This window comes from Culex pipiens, chromosome 3, assembly GCF_016801865.2.
Source record: "Culex pipiens pallens isolate TS chromosome 3, TS_CPP_V2, whole genome shotgun sequence".
Taxonomy (NCBI): Eukaryota; Metazoa; Arthropoda; class Insecta; order Diptera; family Culicidae; genus Culex; species Culex pipiens.
The window spans coordinates 27,185,792-27,209,112 of record NC_068939.1 but is presented as its reverse complement, the minus strand read 5'-3'; the positions used below and the strand labels follow the sequence as shown (position 1 = coordinate 27,209,112).

Sequence of the window (23,321 nt, the reverse complement as noted above, 5' to 3'; positions counted from 1 at the left end):
CATAATCTGTTATTGAACTCTTATGCAAAAATAGATTTTGCAGGAAAATTCCATAACACTTTTTGTTATTTTAACAGTATTTGTTATTGAAATGGCATGAATTTTGTTATTACCGTCTGCCCGGGCTAAAATTAAGCTTAAATTTGTGTTTTTATTGTTCACATCGATAAAGCTTATTTTTTTAATCCAATGACCCTTTAAACGACCACAAAGATTGAAAAATAGATTTTTAATTCAATTTTGAAAAATTTACTTTACGGCCCTTCTTGAAAGAAAAGGTCCTACCTGACAGCTCGTTCAAAGGGGACCATTATAATTGATTATAATTATAATTGATTCATCGAAAAAATGTTGTCTCGTCAATATTTTTGCCTTCCTCACCTTACTGAGGAAAGCAAGGGGGTTGACACATCGAATATTTTTATTCGAATCATTCCGTTCATTCCAGAATTATTCTGGAATGATGCTGGCATAAACATGATTATTCCGATTCTACTTAATTTTGTTTTTGCGTGTTAGCGATCTGCATCTGTCATTTTCATGAAGGAAAAAGTAAACATAAACATTTTGAAAACTAATCTCGGATAATTCGTATTCCGTTGTCGTTTGCGGCAAGCTGAGGCCCCCCTGCCGAGGTGTTTCCTCCTCGTGTGCCAGATACATCGCGGAGTTTGTCGGTGAAGGAGTTTGTTTTGGAGAAAATCCAGTGGCGAGCCGGGCGGAAGAGGGCGGTCGCCACCATCACGCTCACCGTCTTCACTTCTGGGAGGATTGCCTTGTGGTAAACCGGCCCGACGAGGACTTCCTTCGACACGTGATCGTGTTGTGCGCATCATAAGGCTCGATCGGATTCTGCACCTGGGATTGCATAAACAGTGAACGCGATCAAATCCTTGCCGGTGACACTGCCATTCTGACAAAAGCCATCTTCACCGTTGATTAGCGGAGTTCCCCGCCGGAGCCAGCGGGCGCTTCTCCCCGGTCACCGTTTCGAGGTCCCGGAATACGGCATACGAGAGTGGTGTGGCTCAACACGATGACAAAATCATTTTCCACCGAATCGACTAGCACGTTGACCAGGCAATTGCGTTACTGGTCTACGACATTACTGTCTGAGGTGTGAACACTGAAGTACCGGGATGTTCGTCGAGCTGAAGGTGACTGTCTAAGATGATGGCCTCGCGGATTGTTCAATCGCCAGACTCGCGCAGCGGCAGGATAATTGCCTTCGACTAGGCGGCCAGTTTGAATATGTCTCACTTGAACGTCTTGTACGGAGAGAAGTTAAGCATGTTGTACTCGGCCAGGTCGTGAAAAACGCGCGGCAAATTTTAGAACCGATGGGAAATGTACTGGGTGAGGCCGGAAAATATCCAATTCGCTTGGAACATGGCAGCTGCACATTAGTTGTGTGATTCCGTATTGAACAGATTCGTAACACGCCCACTTAGGTAGCGCTTCAGCAGGTCCCAGGAGCTTTATATATTTCTAGAATCCAGTCGAAATCATCCATCTTGAGCGAACCATTGTAGGAAAACTGCGTCTGAATTCCCGTTTGTTTTTCTCGGCTGGCATGCATGTCTTGACGCCGTTCCTAGGTTTAACAAAAACGTTAATTATCCCATTAATTCAACTTATCTCACAAAAATATCGCACTTGTTTTGAAACATCTCCCGCTCACCCTCCTTGTTGATCTTCATATCACCGAAAAAGTCCTGCCCGTCGGCATCAGCCACCTCACGAGCTCCTCTTCCGAGGGATCTCCGCTACCACAGCTCAGTCGCTTCCCTCGCTATCGCAGCCCAAAAAAGTACCCCAACGGATTCAGTTCCTCTTCCGAGCCTGCTGTTGGATTCACTAGCCACCGGAATAACTAGCACGTTGGCCTAGCCGGTACGTAGCTGGTCCATCTAAGATGCTGTCCAGAAAAATCAGAAATTGAAAGTAAGTTTTAGAAAATCCACACAACAATAACTGAGCAATTCCAATTCTGCCAACCTCGTCTTGTGGCCAACACCTGGACTGTGCAGCTCGGTCAGATTCCATTGTAGGCAAATCCGGCCGTTGCTCTGGATGTCGCCGGCACCGAACGCACCGAAACAGTACAGAACAACCGCCGGTTCTGTTGTCCTACCCAATGCTGCAGATCACCGCAACCTACCGCAACCACCGCTACATGTTTTGGTTTAAAAAGATAAATATTATGAATGTTACACTCTTACCCGCACTTGATCATTTTTGCTGGAATCATCATCGTCATTCCGTTCATTCCAGAATTAACCCAGAATTATTCCAGAATGATCGAGTGTCAACCCCCTTGGAGGAAAGGCTATAAAATCACTCGAAAAATGAACTTATTAATTTGACCTCGTAGACCCACCTTCACGTATACATATCGACTCAGAATCATGTTCTGAGCAAATGTCTGTGTGGATGTGTGTAGGTCAAAGGGCAATTCCCTTCTGATATTGCACCAATATGAAGCCAATATTGTAGTCGATACGGTATGCAGCCAAGGAATACTGCGCGAGTATTATGCGCGTATGATATTCACGCTGATATTTGGGTAGAATTGACCTCAAATACGACGAATATGGGGTCTATATCGTCAATACGGTATGCAGACAATGAGAATATTATGTGCGTATGATACGCGTATGCAGTACCCAAGTAACCAAACAGCACTAAAACAGGAAATTATTTAGCACTATAAGCGCATTTAGTGCAACGCATAACAGCTAAACAGTTTTCAAAATTGCACCAAAAGCGCTTTTACAACCGATTTGCAGCTGTATTTGGACTTTATATTTCTGATTTACAGCTGGGAAAAATATTTTCTCTCTTCCTTTCTCCTCCTTCACCTGTCTGTTCTATTTTGGTTTGTTTGTAACCACTTTACCGACGCTCAGCTAACCGGAGGGGAATCATTTTATTTGATTGATTTTGCGTTGTTGGGGATTTGATGCCAGATGTTGGAAGTGTTCGTCGCTGTTTACTGGTGGTTCCTGTGCCCATATCGTCACGCCTGTTTGGGAAATGTTTTGTTGACGAGATTGAACAGCTTCAGATACTGTTACATTTTCTAAAAACCTTTTTTCAAATTGTCTCCCTAGAAAGCCTGGAGTCAATTGATCTTTCAATTTCGGAGAAAAACGTGCGTAACTCTTAGTTTGACTTAAGTACTTTTATTGATCTTATTTAATCATTTGTTCAGCGAAATTTCCTTTACCTGAACCTTCAGCCGGAGCACCGCAATCTACATCTGCATTCCAACGTTCAATTTCGTTCAAGCCTGCAGCAGCTGCAGCCTCGAAATCGAGAATCACCTGCCAATTGCTGATGGTCCGGAACGGCCGCTGTTTTCCACAAATACATTGTTTGATGCATCCTGAAAGATATTTGATTATTAATAGATGATTCTTAAGTAGTAATCTTGTGCTATACTTACGACAGTTAGAAGAAAAACAGTCTCCAGCAGTAATTAACCTCAATCCAAATTTCCATCACCATGATTATTTTGGTTTTGTTGATCTACGAGTGAGCGAGAGTTTTTCACCGTTTTGTTTTCTTTCTCAGTCGCTCTCTTTCACTCTCGGTCAACACGGCAGACGTGTTGCCAGTTTTTTGACAATTTACAACAGTGTTGCTAGTGACAGCTGGTAATCAGCTCTATAAAGGCTGTAATCAAAGCAGTTATTTTAGAGCTGATTTGCTTTAATCTTTGCCGTTTTACAGCTGATTAGCTGGTGAATGCTATTTTGCATCTGATTTATGATTTCTAGTAATGCTGGATGGTTACTTGGGTATACTCGAAGTGATTAACCCCTAGGTGTAGGTGAGTGCGGACAAAAAAAATGTCACTCGATTATCTCTGGACTGGATGAACGGATTTTGATCGTATTAGTCTCATTCGATCCGTCTTGGGGTCCCATAGGTCTCTATTTAAAATCAGCAAATTTAGTTTAGTACTTCAAAAGTTATGCTAAAAAATGATTTTGGCTCATGTCCGGTTTTTGCAGGAAAACCTATCATGTTATACATTTTCAGAAAGATATTAAAAAGACCTTTCCAATGAGCCCAACGCATTGAAGATCTGGCAACTCTATCAAAAGTTATTAGCACTTAAGTGTTATTTATACACTTTTTGGAGGCTGGGTCTCAAATATTTCAATGAAAATGATGCCCGGGTCCGTTATGCGACCTGTCGTTAGTTAGATAATGGAAAGACCTTCCAAATGAGCCTAAAACATCGAGGATCTGACTACCCTATCAAAAGTTATTAGCACTTAAGTGTTATTTATACATTTTTTGGAGACCGGTTTCAGATATTGTGATAGAAATATTGTCTGAATCTTCACTGAAAGCCCGACCATGGTAGTTTTAAGAAAATTTGCTAAAAATGCTGCTTATTAAATTAACTGTGGCTTTTTGGTGAAAGTAAACGCAAATATGGTAAAATGTACCATGCTTCCACAAAATTGCATGGTAGCAAATACGAAATCATTATCATTCTCTCCATAATCGAGGGTTAAAATTACCATACCGCTCTCGACATAGTAAATCTGACTGCGTTAATCAATCAATCCAAGCACGGAATGTTTTTAGCAAAAATACGTCGGTGCGTAATCTCAATTTAACCCTACAATATGGTAGCAACTACCATGGTTGGGTTTTCAGTGTTCCATGCGAACTATCGTTGAATAGTAATGTATTGACTGTATGAACACAGACAAACAGACGGGACACTCGAGTGCCGAACCATCGTCCTCCAAAAACGGTTATTTCAAATGCAATTTTGTTTCGGCATGCCTATTGTTATCTTTTTTTGGCAGTTTAAAATATTAACACTAAAAAAATCGCTATATAATTTACCTTACCACTTCTACCTCTCTCACTGCAGAAGTTCTACCTGAGAGAAAAGTTACTTTTGTTGCAGAAACGTACGGGAACGCTCTGCTGCCGTTTTTGTGCAAAATTGCAGAATTCTGCAGTACGGGAATCGAGAAATTAAAAGTGAGAGTGTACGCATGCAACATGGAGTTAAACTTTTCGAAGTGCCATGGGAACCTTCACAGCAACTGCACATTAAACCTCTTAAAAAAAACTCATGATTTGTTGTGGAATTGTGGTCAGAGACATCAGAAACATACATTTTGTTCAATGTTGAGGATTGTCAGATTGAAATTCACTAATTTATAGCTAAAATTTTGTGTTTGTAAATTTACGTCGGAACTTGCAGAAAACACGACATTCGCCCCTCGTGATTGGGTGAAACACAAGGGTGGATACTCAATTTGGTTTTTTTCGAGGTTGTTTTGATTAATGTTATTGTTTAGCCCTTTTGTTTTTTGCTTGTAACACTACGTAGTTTTGGAATTTTGAGATGTTGGAGGGTGTTTTATAAACTGTTTTGTTCGCTTCACTCAAAGTCAGAAGTATCCCTCAAAAGGGTACTTTGAATCCTCAAAAAGGATACTTTCTATCCTTTTTCAAAGTTCACCCGGCGTCACCCTTTTAAAAGGGTATGCCAAATTCAGTACATTTTCGATACCCTTTTAAAGGGTGACGACGGGTGAACTTGAAAAAAGGATACTTTTTACTTTGAGTGTTTACATGATTCTGATGAAAACTCAGTTTGTTTACATCTGAGAGGTTCGCCCTTTTAATAAGTTGTTACTGAAGTCTACGTTTTGGACCGGTACCCTGTGGTAAAAAACAGCGGCTACCAATCTGACGCTACCAAGGTTTGACAACGTTCAAGCTGTCAAAAGTCGGCCATCAAAACTGATGGACCAAAATTTTCACTTTGCCGTCGTTTTCGCTTTATAAAAAAGCAGCTTTTCCTCAAATAACTGCACTAATTCGGAGCAAAAAGTAATTTAAACCTGCGGCAAACCACCGCCACTGGCAGCCGCAATGAAGGTACGTGAAACTCGCGTGAAATTGCGTGTTCTGAGTAATTTATTTCGGTTTTTTCTCCGCTCCAGAAAATCGCCGAGCAAAAGCTGCAGGCCTTCGCGGTCGGAACGATGGGCAAGCGGCAGCTCAGCCGAAAGGAGCTCGAGGAGCAAAAGAAGCGCGAGGACGAGGCCGCGGCCGCACACGTACGTGACCACCTTCCCCCACTTAAGTTCTCTTGATTATCTTAGTTTTACACTTGATTTAAACAAAACAAAAAATCTGGCGCAAGAACCGCTCTCTAATCCAAATTGACAATTTAAGGCGTTCAAAGAGTTTGTTGAAACGTTTCAAGAAGCTCCCTCCAAGATTTCCAAGGTATGGGTCAAGGCCGGAACGTACGACGCTGGGTCCAGAAGTAAGTTTGTTGGCGTGGGGTGGAATTTCCGGTTTGTGTCTCACGGATTGGACTGTTTTTCAGAGGAGGACGTCCGCGACAAGGGCAAATTGTACAAGCCGTCGTCGAGGCTGGAGGCGGAACACGAGAAGGCGAACGATTACGTGAAGATGGTGGCCAACGAGAGCAAGAAGGAGCTGCTGGCGAACAACAAGAAGAAAGCGCAGGAGAAGAAGAAGAGCAATCTGGAGTTGTTCAAGGAGGAGCTGAGGCAGATTCAGGAGGAACGCGAGGAGCGGCACAAGTACAAGCATATGGCCAAGTCGATGGTTCCGGCGTCGTCGACGTCGCTGGAGCAGGAGACGTACAAGGAGGAGAAGGAGACGGGCTCGTTCGATAATGGAGATCCGAACACGACCAATCTGTACCTGGGGAATTTGAATCCGAAGGTGGGTTGGGTTGGGGAGAGACGGCTTGGAATGAGTTTTGTTCGTTTTTACAGATCTCGGAACAAGCGCTGATGGAACTGTTTGGTAAGTACGGTCCACTGGCGAGCATCAAGATAATGTGGCCACGTTCGGAGGAGGAGCGTGCTCGTGGGCGGAACTGTGGCTTTGTAGCTTATATGAGTCGACGGGACGCGGAGCGGGCACTTCGTGCGTTGAATGGCAAGGACGTCATGAACTACGAGATGAAGCTGGGCTGGGGCAAATCCGTCCCGATTATGACCCATCCGATCTACATTCCGCCGATTTTGGTGGCCTACACGTTGCCTCCTCCGCCCTCGGGGCTGCCCTTCAACGCACAAGCGCACCCCGCGGATCTGGACAACATTCCCAAGATGACCTCGCATGACTACATGAACGAGCCCGAGCTGAAGCAGCAGATGGACGATGTGCTGTACAAATCCATCGTGAAGGTGGTCATCCCGACGGAACGTGCACTGCTCATGCTTATCCACCGGATGGTGGAGTTCGTGATCCGCGAGGGACCCATGTTCGAGGCGTTGATTATGACACGCGAGATGGAGAATCCGATGTACAAGTTTCTGTTCGAGAACGAAAGCCCGTCGCACATCTACTACCGCTGGAAGCTGTTTTCGCTGCTCCAGGGCGACTCGGTCAACGATTGGCGCACCAAAGAGTTCCGGATGTTCCGCGGCGGGTCAATCTGGAAGCCGCCTCCGATCAACTTTTACACCCAGGGAATGCCCGAGGAGCTGCTGGCCGACCTGGAAGGCATCGACTGCAACAAGGGCAACCTTTCGGTGGCGTAAGTCGCTACTCATAACTTTAACTTCTCAAATTAATAACAACTTCAATTTTCAGCCAACGCGACCGCCTCGAGGACCTCATCCGCCACCTGACGCCGGAGCGCCAAAAGATCGGCGACGCGATGATCTTCTGCATCGAGCATGCGGACGCGGCCGAGGAGATCTGCGAGTGTATCGCGGAGTCACTGTCGAGCAACGAAACCATGGTCAAGCGGAAGATCGCCCGCATCTACCTGATCTCGGACATTCTGCACAACTGCAGCGTCAAGGTGTCGAACGCGAGCTTCTTCCGGAAGGCGTAAGACTGTTACCAATTCGAAAATACAGCGGAAATTTCAACACTTTTTTTCCTCCAACAGCATGGAGAAGAACCTGCTGGACATCTTCAAGAGTCTCAACGCGTACCACATGCAGCTGGACAGCCGCCTCAAGGCCGAGGGCTTCAAGTCGCGCGTGATGAACGTGTTCAAGGCGTGGGAGGAGTGGGCCGTCTACCCGAAGGAGTTTCTGCTCAGGCTGCAGCACACCTTCCTGGGGATTACGATTGTGAGTAGATTCACTAATTGGTTTAAGGCTGATACGCCGATCGGAAGGAACGCAAAACTTCATATGAGAAAAAAGCGCCCAAGAAACGGTCAAGGAAAGGGTCACGAAAAGATTTTTCTTAGGGCATCTCCAGCGCTGGGGTGCAAATCAAATTTGCACCCGGCTCATGAATACCGAGATCAAATTTGCCACCTTGAAAAAACTCCGTCATCCCCACCGCTAGGGTAGCAAATTTGACACCGAAACAAGCCCACCGTGGGGGGCAAATATGGGTTTTTATCATTTTTTGCTCTCGTTTACCTTCAAAATCAACAATTATGTGTTGATTCATGCCTAGAAATGCTAAAAGTTTATTAAACTTTTTATTCCTATTGAAAATTTCAAAGAAGTTCATTTTTCGAAAATTTCGAAAGTTAAACAATTTGCTACCCGATTTGATTCCCACCAAATTTGCTCTCGAGTTTGCCCCCGAGTCTCCCACCGCGCGTAGCAAAGCAGGTATCAAATTTGATCTCAAGTTCATCTGTAGAAGAAAAATATGTGTCGGTACCTGTCGGGTACTCATTTTCTGATACCCGACAAGTACCGACAAGCCGGGGGCAAAGTTTTGAATGCGTGTTTCGGAGATTTTTGTATGTCTGCTCTTGTGTATGATTCAAAATATTCAAAATTTCAAAAATTCAAAAATTCAGAAATTTAAAAATTCAAAAATTCAAAGATTCAAAAATTTAAAAATTCAAAAATGCGTTAAAAAAGCTTATTTTTTTAATTTCCTTTAAATTTAATCTAATCTAATCGAGCCGAACCGAAGAAAGCATCGTGGAAGAACTCGTGGTTAGATTACGCCCCAAGTTCTTTCTTGTCAATATTAATTATTGCAGTACACTTGAGTAACCCCGAAGATGTATAGCAAAAATTAAAGCGGCCAGGCCTACTGCGTTGCATTAACCGCAGAGACAGATTCTGTGAACGGAGCACATTTCACAGAATCAACAGGGGAGGAAGGATGCGTGGACATACCGTACCAAACGCTCCGGATCAGTTGTGGTTGGGTGTGTTGTTGTAAATTTGGCATAATAATATTTTTATGGGGTAAGGGCGAGAGGGGGGAGGGGGGAAAAATTTGGTTTGGAGGAAGGGTAGGGTTATAGGGATATATCATTTGATTAATAGAATATGATATCGTATTTATAAAGGAAAATCATCTGGTAGATAATGATTACTGAATAGGAATGATCTCACCAAATTAGGATTCTACAGCTCAAGCTGTATTCAATTTCCTTTAATATTTTTTATTGTTTTTTTTAACTGATTTTTGATTTTTTTATTTTTTAATTTTTTTTAAAACTTTTTGCCATTCTTACAAAAGAAAGGTTTAAGGTTTGCTTTTGGAAAAACACTTTTCTCAGAAATCTTAAACAATTCGTGCACGGCGAGGAATCGTCCCAGAAAAAAATCCTATTACTAAATTGAAGGTTCAGATGCGCTCTTTCAATTGAATTTTGGCCCGAAACCCGGAAATCAAAGTCTGATTTTTGAGAGCTCTTCTTCTGAAATACTTGAGCGATGTCTGTATCCGCTCGTAAAACCCTTACTTTACTTTTACTTTTACTGCTCGTACAACCTCCGGGTCATGAGCTGTCTCCAGATGCGTTGCCATCTAACTCGGTCCTGGGCTGCTACTCTCCAATTCCGCTGCGGAACTCCCACACTTTCCAGATCTTCCTCCACCTGGTTCAACCACCGTGCACGTTGCGCCCCCCTCCGCCGCGTTCCAACCGGCTCCGAATTGAACACCAACTTCACCGGATTGATAGTCTGGTTCGGTTGGCGCGCATCCAGCGCGTCCGGCATTCTTGCGACGTGTCCGGCCCACCGGATTCGGCCAGCCTTGGCGACTTTCCGAATGCTTGGTTTGCCGTAGAGTTGCGCCAGCTCGTGGTTCATCCTTCTCCGCCACACATTGTTCTCCCGTACGCCGCCAAAGATCGTCCTAAGCACTCGCCGTTCGAAAACTTCAAGCGCTTGCAGGTCCTCCTCGAGCATCGTCCACGTCTCGTGCCCGTAGAGGACGACGGGTCTTATCAGCGTTTCGTACATGGTGCACTTTGTACGCCGGGAAAGATGACCAGACCGTAGGGTCTTGTGGAGTCCATAGTAGGCACGACTACCGGTGATGATGCGCCTCCGAATTTCTCTGCTGCAGTTGTTGTCCGACGTTACCAACGAACCGAGGTACACAAACTCCTCCACGACCTCGAACTCGTCGCCGTCGATCGTCACGCTCGGTCCTATGCGAGCCCTAAGGGACTCGGTTCCTCCTGCCAGCAGATACTTCGTCTTCGCCACATTCACCTTCAATCCAACCTTATCCGCTTCCCGCTTCAATTCGGTGTACCGCCTGGCCACATCCTCGAACGTTCTGCCGACAATGTCCATGTCGTCGGCATAGCAGATGAACTGGTTGGACCGGTTGATGATCGTGCCCCGCATGTTGAAGCCCGCCCGCCTCATCACACCTTCAAGCCCAATGTTGAAACAGAGGCCGGAGATACCGTCGCCTTGTCGCAGTCCCTTGCGCGATTCGATCGGGTCGGACATCGCCCCCGAAATCTTCACGCTGCACCGTGCCCCGTCCATCGTTGATTTCACCAGTCTGATCAGCTTCCCGGGAAAGCCGTTCTCGTACATGATCTTCCATAGCTCTTCGCGATCGACCGAGTCGTACGCGGCTTTGAAATCGATGAACAGGTGGTGCGTCGGGATCTGGTACTCGCGACATTTTTGGAGGATTTGGCGTAGCAAAAAGATTTGGTCCGTCGTCGATTTCCCCTCCACAAAACCGGCTTGGTACGGCCCAACGAAATCCTTTGCTCGCTCTGACAGACGACAGAAGATGATCTGAGACAGCACTTTGTAGGCCGCGTTGAGAATAGTGATGGCTCGATAGTTCTCACATTCCAACTTGTCCCCCTTCTTGTAGATCGGGCATATTACTCCCTCTTTCCACTCCTCCGGTAGCTGTTCTGTGTCCCAGACCTTGACTATCAGCTGGTGTAGACAGGCCGCCAGCTTGTCCGGGCCCATCTTGATGAGTTCAGCACCGATACCATCCTTACCCGCTGCTTTGTTGTTCTTCAGCTTCTTGATGGCATCCTTAACTTCCCTCATCGTGGGTGCTGGCTCGTCCTCGCCGTCCACCATACCGCTGACGTCGTTTCCCCCGTCGCCCTGGTACTCCGCCTCTGGGCTGTTCAGGTGCTCGTCGAAATGCTGCTTCCACCTTTCGATCACCTCACGCTCGTCCGTCAAGATGCCTCCGTCCTTATCCCGGCACATTTCGGCCCGCGGCATGAAGCCTTTCCGGGATTGACTGAGTTTCTTGTAGAACTTGCGCGTTTCGTTGGAGCGATACAGCTGTTCCATGTCCTGGCACTCCAACTCTTCCAGGCGGCGCTTCTTATCCCGGAAGAGATGGGTTTGCTGTCTTCGCAACTGTTTGTACGACTCCTTGTTCCCACGGGTGTTGTGCAGCAGCCACTTGTCCCGCGCTGCTTTCTTCTCGTCCCAAATCGCCTGACATTCCTCGTCGAACCAGCCGTTCCGTCGAACTCGGTCCACGTACCCGATGGCGCTCGATGCCGCTGCGTTGATGGCTGCTTCCATGTGGCTCCAGCAGGCCTCCAGAGGGGCTTCGGCGAGCTCACCCTCGTCAGGCAACGCAGCTTCGAGGTCCCGCGCGTACTGGGTAGCGACCTCAGGATCCTTGAGTCGCTCCAGGTTATACCGCTGCGGGCGACGGTACCGGATCTTGTTGACCTCGGACAGGCGTTGGCGCAGCTTTGCCACCACCAGGTAGTGGTCCGAGTCGATGTCCGCGCCACGGTAGGTTCTGACGTCGATTATGTCCGAGAAGTGCCGACCATCGATGAGAACATGGTCGATTTGCGTCTCCGTGTCGTTTGGTGATCTCCAGGTGTACTTGTATAGGGAGGTGTGCTGGAAGAAGGTACTACGTATGGCCATGTTTCGGGAGGTAGCGAAATCGATGAGTCGTAGGCCGTTCTCGTTCGTCTGCTGGTGAGCGCTGAACCTCCCAATAACCGGTCTAAACTCCTCCTCCTGGCCAACTTGAGCGTTCAAGTCGCCGATGACAATCTTGACGTCGTGTTTTGGACACTTCCTGTACTCGCGGTCAAGAAGCTCGTAGAAAGCGTCCTTGTCATCGGCGTCGCTTCCCATGTGCGGGCTGTGCACGTTGATGATGCTCAGATTGAAGAATCGGCCCTTGATTCTCAACCGGCACATTCTGTCGTTGACTGGCCACCACCCAATCACGCGCTTCGCCATTTCGCCCAGCACGATAAAAGCTGTCCCCAGCTCGTGTGTATCGCCGCCGCTCCAATACATAGTGTACCCACCGAGCTCTCGGTGGTCCTTCCCCGTCCAGCACACCTCCTGCAGCGCCACGACTTCGAGACCGCGGACCCGCAATTCGTTATGAAGAATGCGGTCGCTCCCATCGAAGTTGAGAGACCTGCAGTTCCACGTCCCGAGTTTCCAATCCCTGGATCCCCGAAAATCGGGTCGGCGATTGGATCGGCTCGCATCTGGAGCTCTCTGCACTTGGTTTTTACGGCGGGTGCGTGTAGCCATCACCAACCCCCTGTCTCGCCGGAGGACCGTCGTACCAGGACTGTTTAGAGTCCCACCCTGGCACTGGGACTTTTAATCAGCCGCCCCTAACCTGGGGAACAGACGCTGTTTCGAGCCGCCCCTAACCTGGGGAACAGCCGCTCGAGGGGGGGGGGGGTCTGAACTCTATCCGCTGTAAGCCGCCCCTAACATGGAGAACAGACGCTTACCTCGACTATGGAGCCAGACACCAGTTTCTTCGGGCCGCCCCTAACCTGGGGAACAGACGCCCGTTGAAGGGGGGGGGGGGGGTCGCTCACCTCTTCAGAGCCGCCCCTAACCTGGGAACAGCCGCTCACGGAGAAAGGGAGTCGAAACCCCACGTTGTTTTGGGCCGCCCCTAACCTGGGGTACAGCCGCCCAAAAACGGATGGCGGAGGGGGGGGGGGGGCGGGTTTGGTGCACGTACGCAACGCTCACTTGCTTTCACTATAATTTTCTTTTTAATTTTTAATATAAAAAAACTTTTTGCCGATTTTATTTTGTCGCACTACGATTTCACTCCGGCCCACTGTGCGCCTTCGAAATTTCTTCCACACTTCCAAGCCACACTACACGCAGACCGTTCGTGACGACGACGGTACGATCACACAATGCTACCGCGATGCGAAGGACCGAAGACGACGACGACGACGACGAGCTTCTTGTTGCCGGGGAGCACTTTATTGTTCACTTGTTTGGCCAGATCTAAACCGCAAGATCGACCAATTTTTTCGCGAAATATTGGCGATTTTGCGATCGCTGGACGCGGATTTTGTTTTGCACCGCTTCACTACAGGTTCCAACACCTGCTGACGGGAACTTCACGTCGCGGGGGACCGGATAACCACGGATTCGCGAGTAAATTCGACGGACCGGCCGGAGCACAACACCGCGTTAGTGCGCACGCACACGTAGTCTGTGCTCCGGCGTAGTTGTGCTCGTAAAACCCACAATTTTTATATTTCAGATTTGTAGCCGTGGGGTCCGAGATGAACATTTTATTTTTCGATTCACAATTTTCGACCAGTAAATGTGGTCAAAGCCATTTTAGAGCTATTTTTTGGACTATTTTACAGATAACACTATCAAATTAAAAGAATTCAGTTTCAAACATAAAGCCATTCGAAAACATGCGCATTAAACTGCTTGGGCCCAAAATTTGAAGCTTTTCCAAAATGTATTTCAAGAGATAAAGCCATATTAGTGTTTTACGTTTTATTTTTACCCTATTTTTTCCTATTAAATTTTTGATTTTATACAGAATCATATACTGAACATCAAATTCGAAGTCCCGGCTCGTTTTCGCTCGAAAGATCGACAAGTCTTCAAGTCGAAACATAAAAGCTTGCACATTTACGCTTGTGCGTTTTACGCTGCGCGTGAAAATGTTCTTTCTGGCTTCTCATATTAGATCGACAAAGTGCAATATCGATACATATATTTTTATAAGTTAATCACCAACATTAACATTAAAGACTGAGTATCCTTTATATTTTTTTCTAATAATGTCAATCCAATAATTTTTTCTTAATTAAATATAATTATCTTGCGACCCATAATGTGCCTCTGAAATTAAAAAAAAATGGCATTCGAGGTTCAGCCTAACAAGATTCGAAGCTTTAGGTCAAATTCTCACTGTTTCTGAAAAAATAATTGCACCAAAATATTTGTCGGAGTTTCATTATTTTGTAAGAAAGGCTCTATTTCACATATGGTGATATTAAATCGGGTTTTATTTTTTTAATTTAAAAAACATTTTTTTTATTTTTTTATATTTTTTCAATTTTTTATTTTTTTCTAATTTTATTTAAATTTCTTATTTTTTTTTAATTTTTATTTTTTTTAATCTTTTGTTAATTTTTTTATGTTTTTTTTAATTTTTTTAATTTTTTTTAATTTTTTTATTTTCTTTTAAGTTTTTTTAATTTTTTAAAAATTTTCTAAATTTTTAATTTTTTTTTTAATTTTTTTATTTTTTAATTTTTTTAAATTTTTTTTTATTTTTTTAATTTTTTTTAAATTTTTTATTCTTTGAAAGTTTTTTCAATTTTCCGTGCATAATTCCATTTGATGCGGTAGCAAACAGGCTGAATAACGGGTAGCAAAGTGAAATCTCGAAGAACTGAGAGCAAATTTGCTACCGCGACAGGTACCGCGGTGGAGTTGACGTCGGATGCAAATTTGATTTGCTTCGATGTTTGCTACCCGCGCTGGAGATGCACTTAAGCGGTACGCAGTCGAAAAGGAACAGAAACGAAAAGTGGCGTTTGAAGTTTCTTCGCGCGGTGCTTGTTTGCAATATTTTGGATTGCTTATTTGAATGCAACTGAAAATTACAAACGTATCAATAATGTTGTGTTCGATATAACAGTATTGAAAATTTTCTAACTACCTTATAATGCCGAATCTCAAAATGCAGAATCTTTAAATTAAAAGATTTTGATTTTGCTCGAAATGAAATAAACCAAAGGGGGCTCAAGCATTCAATTTTCTGGTAGAAAAATTCAAAAAATTGGAATCATCGAAATTTAGAATACTTAATTGAATAAGGAATTCAAAAGGGAACAAATACAAAATTAGAACAATTTTTTTCCATTGAGAAACTAAACAAATTAAATCGAGATTCAGAAATTTTTAAATACGAAAATACAATTAAAAGCTGAAATCAATAAATCAAAAATTCAAACCATAAAAAATTAAGTCATTTAAAAATTCAAAAATTTACAATTCAAAACTCAGAAATTCATTTTAAAAAATCAAGAATCCTAAATTTAAAAAATTCTTTAATGCTACATCAAAAAAACTCAAAGAAATTAAAATTATAATTTCAAATACTATCAAAATTTTAGAAAATAGTAAATCAAACATTTTAGATCTCAAACATTTCAAATTCGCAAATCTATTTGTAAAACCAGTTCGTACTCTATTCGCCTAAGTTCTCGTAAAAATGTCCAATCTCTAATTTCTGTAAATTTGAGTTTCTAACCTAAAAGATGACTCCAAAAATGTATTTTTTATTTGAGATGGCGGCATTATTTAAGAACATGAAAATAAAAAAAAAATCAGAAATTGAGGAATTCAAGAATTTAAGAATTTAGGAAATTAAGAAATTAAGAATTTAAGAATTTAAGAATTTAAGAATTTAAGAATTTAAGAATTTAAGAATTTAAGAATTTAAGAATTTAAGAATTTAAGAATTTAAGAATTTAAGAATTTAAGAATTTAAGAATTTAAGAATTTAAGAATTTAAGAATTTAAGAATTTAAGAATTTAAGAATTTAAGAATTTAAGAATTTAAGAATTTAAGAATTTAAGAATTTAAGAATTTAAGAATTTAAGAATTTAAGAATTTAAGAATTTAAGAATTTAAGAATTTAAGAATTTAAGAATTTAAGAATTTAAGAATTTAAGAATTTAAGAATTTAAGAATTTAAGAATTTAAGAATTTAAGAATTTAAGAATTTAAGAATTTAAGAATTTAAGAATTTAAGAATTTAAGAATTTAAGAATTTAAGAATTTAAGAATTTAAGAATTTAAGAATTTAAGAATTTAAGAATTTAAGAATTTAAGAATTTAAGAATTTAAGAATTTAAGAATTTAAGAATTTAAGAATTTAAGAATTTAAGAATTTAAGAATTTAAGAATTTAAGAATTTAAGAATTTAAGAATTTAAGAATTTAAGAATTTCAGAATTTCAGAATTTCAGAATTTCAGAATTTCAGAATTTCAGAATTTCAGAATTTCAGAATTTCAGAATTTCAGAATTTCAGAATTTCAGAATTTAAGAATTTCAGAATTTCAGAATTTCAGAATTTAAGAATTTAAGAATTTAAGAATTTAAGAATTTAAGAATTTAAGAATTTAAGAATTTAAGAATTTAAGAATTTAAGAATTTAAGAATTTAAGAATTTAAGAATTTAAGAATTTAAGAATTTAAGAATTTAAGAATTTAAGAATTTAAGAATTTAAGAATTTAAGAATTTAAGAATTTAAGAATTTAAGAATTTAAGAATTTAAGAATTTAAGAATTTAAGAATTTAAGAATTTAAGAATTTAAGAATTTAAGAATTTAAGAATTTAAGAATTTAAGAATTTAAGAATTTAAGAATTTAAGAATTTAAGAATTTAAGAATTTAAGAATTTACGAAATTAAGAATTTAAGAAATTTAGAATTAAAAAAATTAGGAATTTAGAATTTTAGTTTCTTCCGATCTGCACACCTTACTTTAACAACTTCAAAAATACATCCTCTCAACAGGTCGAAAAGCAACCAGAGGAAGAGCCCGAAGAGGACATCGAGGACGAAGACCTGGACGGCGTTCCGTTGGACGGTGCCGCCCTTCTAAAAAGCGCCATGCTCAAGGGAATGGCCGACACAGATTCCCGCACGCCTGTGCTCAAGCACGACATCTACAGCGACGAGGAGGACATCGACGGAATGCCGCTGGACGCCACGGAGGACATTGACGGCGTGCCGATGCAGAGCTCGGAGGAGAAGCTCAAAACAGGTGGCTCGTTCATCCCGTCCAAGTGGGAAACGGTTGACGCGTCCCAGATCGAGGCCCAAGCGGTCACGACCAGCAAGTGGGACACGCTCGATCCGGTCGCACCCGCTCCGCCGCACATTTCACTGCGCGGTGACGAGGATTCCGACGACGGCGGAGGCAGCAAGGACGACCAAGCTCGCCGGCTGAGGTTGCGCGAGATCGAGGTGAAGATCGTCCAGTATCAGGACGAGTTCGAGTCCGGAACGCGGCAAGTACGCGTCGGCTGGACCCTCGGCGAAGAGATCGCTCACTACCGCCGTAAGCTGATCAAAAAAGCCGAAAAAGAACTTCGCCAGCAGCAGCAGCTACAACTTCAGCAACTGCAAGCCCAAGATGACAGCGATGAAGACGACGACGACGACGACGACACGGACGAGTACGAGCGAAGTTCCAGCTCACGCAAAGCGTCCAAACGCTCCGTCTCACCGGAAGTCCCCACCCGCAAGCACAAAAAGACCCGCCGGTCCTCGTCATCCGAGTACGTCCGCGAAACCACCAGCAAGTCGTCCCGCCGGTCCCGCTCCCCCCTCTACTCCAGCAGTAGCCGCAGCAAGCGCGAAGCGTCCCCTTCACCGGTTCGAACCACCAGCAAATCCTCCCGTCACCGCCACCCGTCGCGCAGCGTTTCCCGCTCCCCAACGCGTTCCTCCCGCCACCAAGATCGATCCCTCTCCCCGGTCAGCCGCAGCAAGTACGACCTGCTGGAATCGCCGGTGGCCTCGCGCAGCAGCAGCAGCAAGTACGACAAGTACGAAACCTCATCCTCAAAGTACGACAAGTATGAAAAGTACGACAAGTACGAAACGGTGCCGGCTTCCTCGTCGTCCAGCAAGCACGACCGCGAACGGGACCGGGACACGCGCGATCGCAAGTACGCGAGCAGCAAGTACGAAGCGGTCAGCTCAAAGTACGAGGAGGTCTCCGACAGCAGGCGGTACAGGTAAGAGATACGGTAAATTTTGCCTTCGCCAGATGATAATGTAACGACAACTTCCCCCACTAGATCCCCGTCGCCGGTTCGATCCAGCCGGGACAGCTATCGGTACGCTACGGCTAGTGGCAGTAGCAGCAGCTCCAAGCATAAAAAGCACAAGTACTAGAATGGATCGTAGCGTTAAGTTCTATAACTACAAATTTGCACCGTATCGTAACCAAGAACGATACAATGAGACAAGAAACCGATTAGCGCGAGAGTTTGATTGATTTTAAATCCTACCAGAGATTACACAAAAAAAAGCATTTTAATCCTTGGTGAAATTTTGATGTAAAAGTGACCCAGATCACTCGAAATGCAAGAGTGTAATGCCAAGAGAAACAATAAAGATTTGTTTGTATCTTACTAGCATGGTAAATTTGTTAGTGTGCCTCTTCTTAAACTATTCGAAAAATTGTCCAAATGAAATAATCACCTTCTTTCAAGACTTTTCTCCAAAATGAGCAAAATATTTTGGGCAGAAATAAACAGATTAAGCAGATCCGAAGAAACGTGATCAACAAAAATGGGGAATTATTGCGAAGCATTCTCCTTAAAGAAAATTTGACAGTTCGTTGAACACGCTTTTAAATAAAAAATTTAAAACCGCAATTACAATTTAGTTCTTGAAAAAAAAAAACGAAGTTGACTTTATAGCTGTCGGCCACCATTGCTAGTACCAACCAATAGTGTCTTCATTTTTATCTACAAGGACTTCGCCGCCTTGGGCTCCTAAGTGTATGAAAGTATGGCACGGAGCGACGGCGCCGAATACCCATATTTACACAAAGAATTTTAGAGCGCCCGCCGCGGGATTCGAACCGGCGACCTCTGAATTGTGAGTTCGGTGCGCGGTCCGATTGATCCACACGGGCGGGACGACCGTAGTTCTTGAAGTAATTTAAAAAAATCAAAAATTTTCAGAATTAGCAAAGTGCAATTTTGTGTGAATTTTAACTTTTAAATTTTTATGTTTGCAATATACTCAAATTTTCACAACACACCATATTAAAAAAACTCTAGTAAAGTAAAAATGCACACAAAATGCTAATTTAATTGTTTTAAAAAATACGATATTTTGAGGAAATTTGAGAAACTAAATTCATAAATTTCGCTTTGTATGGGTATCAATATTGCGAATTATGAAAATTCAGGTATTTTTCAATGATACGATATTTTGGGTATTTTACAAACAAAACCATATTAAAGCTAAAATTCAAACATAATTGCAATTCGATTTTTATTGCTAATTAATAATGAAATTCCAGTATTTTCGAAAAAATAAGGTATTTTGTGAATTGATGAGTATTTTACAAAAAAGATAACAACAAATGATGAAAATGTGAATTTAGAAAAATACGGTATTTTGTAAAATAAATTTAGCATTCATACATTGAAACCAACTATATTATCGAAAAATATATTCTTAGTGAAAATATTGAAAATTTAACATGATATGGTTGGATTAAGTAAATTTTAGAGAGATTTATAAAACGTAAATTATAACGATAGATTACTGTTATCGTCCCGACGATTATTCGTCATCGATTAACCGAAGTTTCGATATTTATTTTTTTTAATTCTCAAAAATGTCGGGAAAATTTTTTTTTTTCAAGGTATTCAATATATTTTTGAATTATCGATCGAAATTTCGAATTTTTGATTTTTTTTTATTTATATCATTAAATTTACCGGCTCCTTCATCCAAATTTCCATTATTACTGTTATTGCCATTTTTACTTGACAAGTTGTACAAAGAAAATAATCCTATTTGCAGGGTTGTTACGGACGGCGCGGATCGCGCGGATGGCGCGGATAGCGCGGATTTGGCGCGGATTTGCTGACTAATTTAGTTCAGGTGCGGATTTCGCGTGGATGGCAATTTTGATAAATAAATAGATAGAATTACTTTCAAGTTATCAAAAAAAATATTATCAAGAATTGCGAGAATATGTTTTTTCCATTGAGTGCAATTTCAATTTTTTATTAATAGATTTTTTCTGAAAATGTTTGTGCAGGCCAAGTGCGAATGATGCTGATGATACCTCTTCAGTTGACGCTCAGGCGAGGAACATCCTGGAAGGAGCGTCACTGACTACGTCCGTAGTCCTGTTAGATCATTCTTGATCAAGACAGTATAGCTCTGGTTCCTTGCAAGTGTCCTATTTTCTTACCTCCACGTTGGCTTGGTTTTCATGATGACCTAGCTGGTGGCCTGTGGAAACGGATCGTAAACCTTTGACCAGCAAGGGTCAGAGTCGAGACGGCTAAAAGAAAGGGGCGCGTCAATGTGGGAAAGGGAAGTTATTTGTGATTGTAGACGGTATTGTTTTGATTCGCAGTATGTTGAGTCAACTGCTGTGGATGTACCTGAACGTCGCAGAACGGGGTTTGTCTTTTCTTTCCATTTTTATCTACCATCTATCTTCTGTTTATTTTGTTTCACTGATTTTCTAACGCGGCATCTATTTACTATCCTCCATTTGATTTCGATTTTACTTATTTGATTCTCTTATTTCTCAACGCTTTTTCACTCTATTTTACCAATTGATGCTGCTGTAACATACTTTCTGCTTTCCCTTAATTTGGCAGCGATGTCAATTTTGTTTATCATGTGCCTTTTCTTTATTTATCTATTTGAACAATTTTTCATCTGCCCTGTAAATTGCCCTAATACAATCTAAGCTTGTTTATTACCTCTATTTATTATCTATTGTTAATTTCTTTATCTACTTCATAAATTACCATCTTTCTTTTACTTTGGATTCTTCAAATAATATATTTCTTTCACTGTCTATTGTTTTCAATCTTCACCCTTTTCTTCAAACAAATGAGGTTCGAGCCCTTACTCAATTTTTGGAATGATCAAATAATTTACACAAATATTACTATTGTACTTTTGGTAAACTTTTATAACATGTTTAGGACCAAAAATTGTATCAAAACACCGCGACAAAAGAAATAGAAACATATAAACACGACTCAACACTAGGAAAGCTTTCAGTAGAAAACAAAACACAGTAAAAACAATTAGTTTTTGAATTCAAACTAAAAATAAAACAGTTTTTGCTTTAATGAATGTTGATAGGCACACTATAAATGGTTAGGCGCTTATACTTACATCAAACCCTACGTAATGTACCACCCCCGGCCGAGTTAAAATGCGTAACCGGAAAAGAAGGTGTGCATGCCTGGCACGAACACTCAAAGCGTGTTCTAGCGTGCTGCTCGTACTGACTCAGAGCAAGGGTGAGATGTAGGTGTAAGGGCAGTGCGTGTTCGTCGGGAACCTGGTGCATAAGATCGGTCAAGGCCCGTTCTTACACTGAAAATTGCGAATTGCGAATTGCGAATAGATTTTTTCTGAAAATGTTTGTATTTTCGAAAAATTAAGATGAAAGATTATGTAGAGATTATTTTTTAAATTTATGGTTGAGAGATTCCTAAATAAAATTTCTACTATACTTAACTAATTTCTTAATATATTCGGCTCTGAATATGTAATTTCTTTTGAATTTGAGTAATGTTTTTTTAACCTTATTTATTTTTAATTTTATGGTGGATATATTCAATTTGCCTTTGAATTTTAGAAGGGATTTACCCGTAGAAATATTTTTCTAAATTTAAACATTCTTGGCAAAAAATAAAAAGATCAGAACATTCAAAAATTAATGCTTCATCATTAAAAATTAAAATTTCAAAAATTCGAAACTTTTTTTATATTTTAATAGTTTTTTTCAATCAAAATTTTTAAAATTCAGATTTAAAATTTTTTCGAAATTCAAAAATTGTAATTAAAAAAATCCGAAATTTCTAAATTCAGAGTTTTAAAAATCTGAAATTCAAAACCCCAAAAAAATAAAAAAAAATCCAAAATTCAAAATTTAAAGAAAAATTCAAAATTAAAAAAAAAACAAAATTTGAAAAGTAAAAAAATAAATAAATTTAAAACAATTTTGCAAACAAACAAAAAACGGAAATCTAAAAAATCTCAAATAAAATTTAAATTCTTAAATTCCTAAATTCCTACTTAAACTTAAACTTAAATTCTTAAATTCTTAAATTCTTAAATTCTTAAATTCTTAAATTCTTAAATTCTTAAATTCTTAAATTCTTAAATTCTTAAATTCTTAAATTCTTAAATTCTTAAATTCTTAGAAGAAAATATTTTAAATATGGGAAATGCAATTTGTTTCGGAATGAAATTTTAGTGAGGAATTTAGAATACAATCTGTATTAAAATTTATAGATTTAGAATTTTTGAGAATTTCGAAATCTAAAATTTAATCATATTAAAATTTTAGATTTTGGTTTTCATGAGCTTATATTTTTGAAGTTAAATTTCATTTATTAGGTTTTTAAATTTTGTTTATATTGGTTTATAATTTTCTATTTTGTTTATATTGGTCAAAATTATTGTAGGATCCTTCTGATTTGCAAAAAACGATTTTTTTTGGTGACACTTTTCTTGACGTCTCTTGAGGTATTTTTAAAAGGATTTTTTGCTTTCATTCCTTCAAACATAAAACGAGTTTCATTTTTTTTTATCAAGTACTTTCTGTATTAGTTTTTTCTTTGGAAACAACATTTCTTGAATGTGGTCGCGATTTTTTTTATATGGTGCGGATTTCGCGCGGATTGAGGTTTCGGTCGGCGCGGATTTTATTTCGACTTTCCCGTAACAACCCTGTATTTGGTTATCTCGGTACCTTCTAGCATAAAATATGGCGGGAATATAAAAAATGTAGAAATTTGGTAAGTTTGGATCGGAAACATTTTATTGGATTCCAAATAAGTAGGTTAGAGTCTCTCAAGGCATATTCATAAAAATGTGATGGATATTTACATGAGCAATTTTTAGCAACTTTTTTTTTTGTGAAATATTGAATAATATTTTTTTATAGCTGCTCAGGACTCCCCGACAAAATATTTCGGTGCACCCCGCAAAATGTTGGAAAAGAGCTCTTCTTTCATGATGCCATATATGAGACTTAATTAGTGAAATTCCA

At 41.0% G+C, this 23,321-nt stretch overlaps 1 protein-coding gene across 1 annotated transcript; it reads left to right on the top strand.

Moving 5' to 3' along the window:
• The first annotated feature begins 5,765 nt into the window (after window positions 1-5,765).
• LOC120417405 (U2 snRNP-associated SURP motif-containing protein) lies at window positions 5,766-18,691 on the top strand. The gene is made up of 9 exons (XM_039579446.2): window positions 5,766-5,922; window positions 5,988-6,104; window positions 6,223-6,316; window positions 6,380-6,744; window positions 6,798-7,567; window positions 7,624-7,866; window positions 7,928-8,114; window positions 17,051-18,279; window positions 18,343-18,691. Exons 1-9 carry the CDS (start codon window positions 5,917-5,919, stop codon window positions 18,437-18,439), a joined length of 3,108 nt encoding a protein of 1,035 aa, XP_039435380.1. The 5' UTR covers window positions 5,766-5,916; the 3' UTR covers window positions 18,440-18,691.
• Window positions 18,692-23,321: the final 4,630 nt, after the last annotated feature.

Bases quoted from the DNA above. Each gene is read 5' to 3' on its own strand.
- LOC120417405 (XM_039579446.2), top strand. The intron at 7,568-7,623 runs GTAAGTCGCTAC...TTCAATTTTCAG, and splicing joins AAGGGCAACCTTTCGGTGGC to CCAACGCGACCGCCTCGAGG. The intron at 7,867-7,927 runs GTAAGACTGTTA...TTCCTCCAACAG, and splicing joins GCGAGCTTCTTCCGGAAGGC to CATGGAGAAGAACCTGCTGG.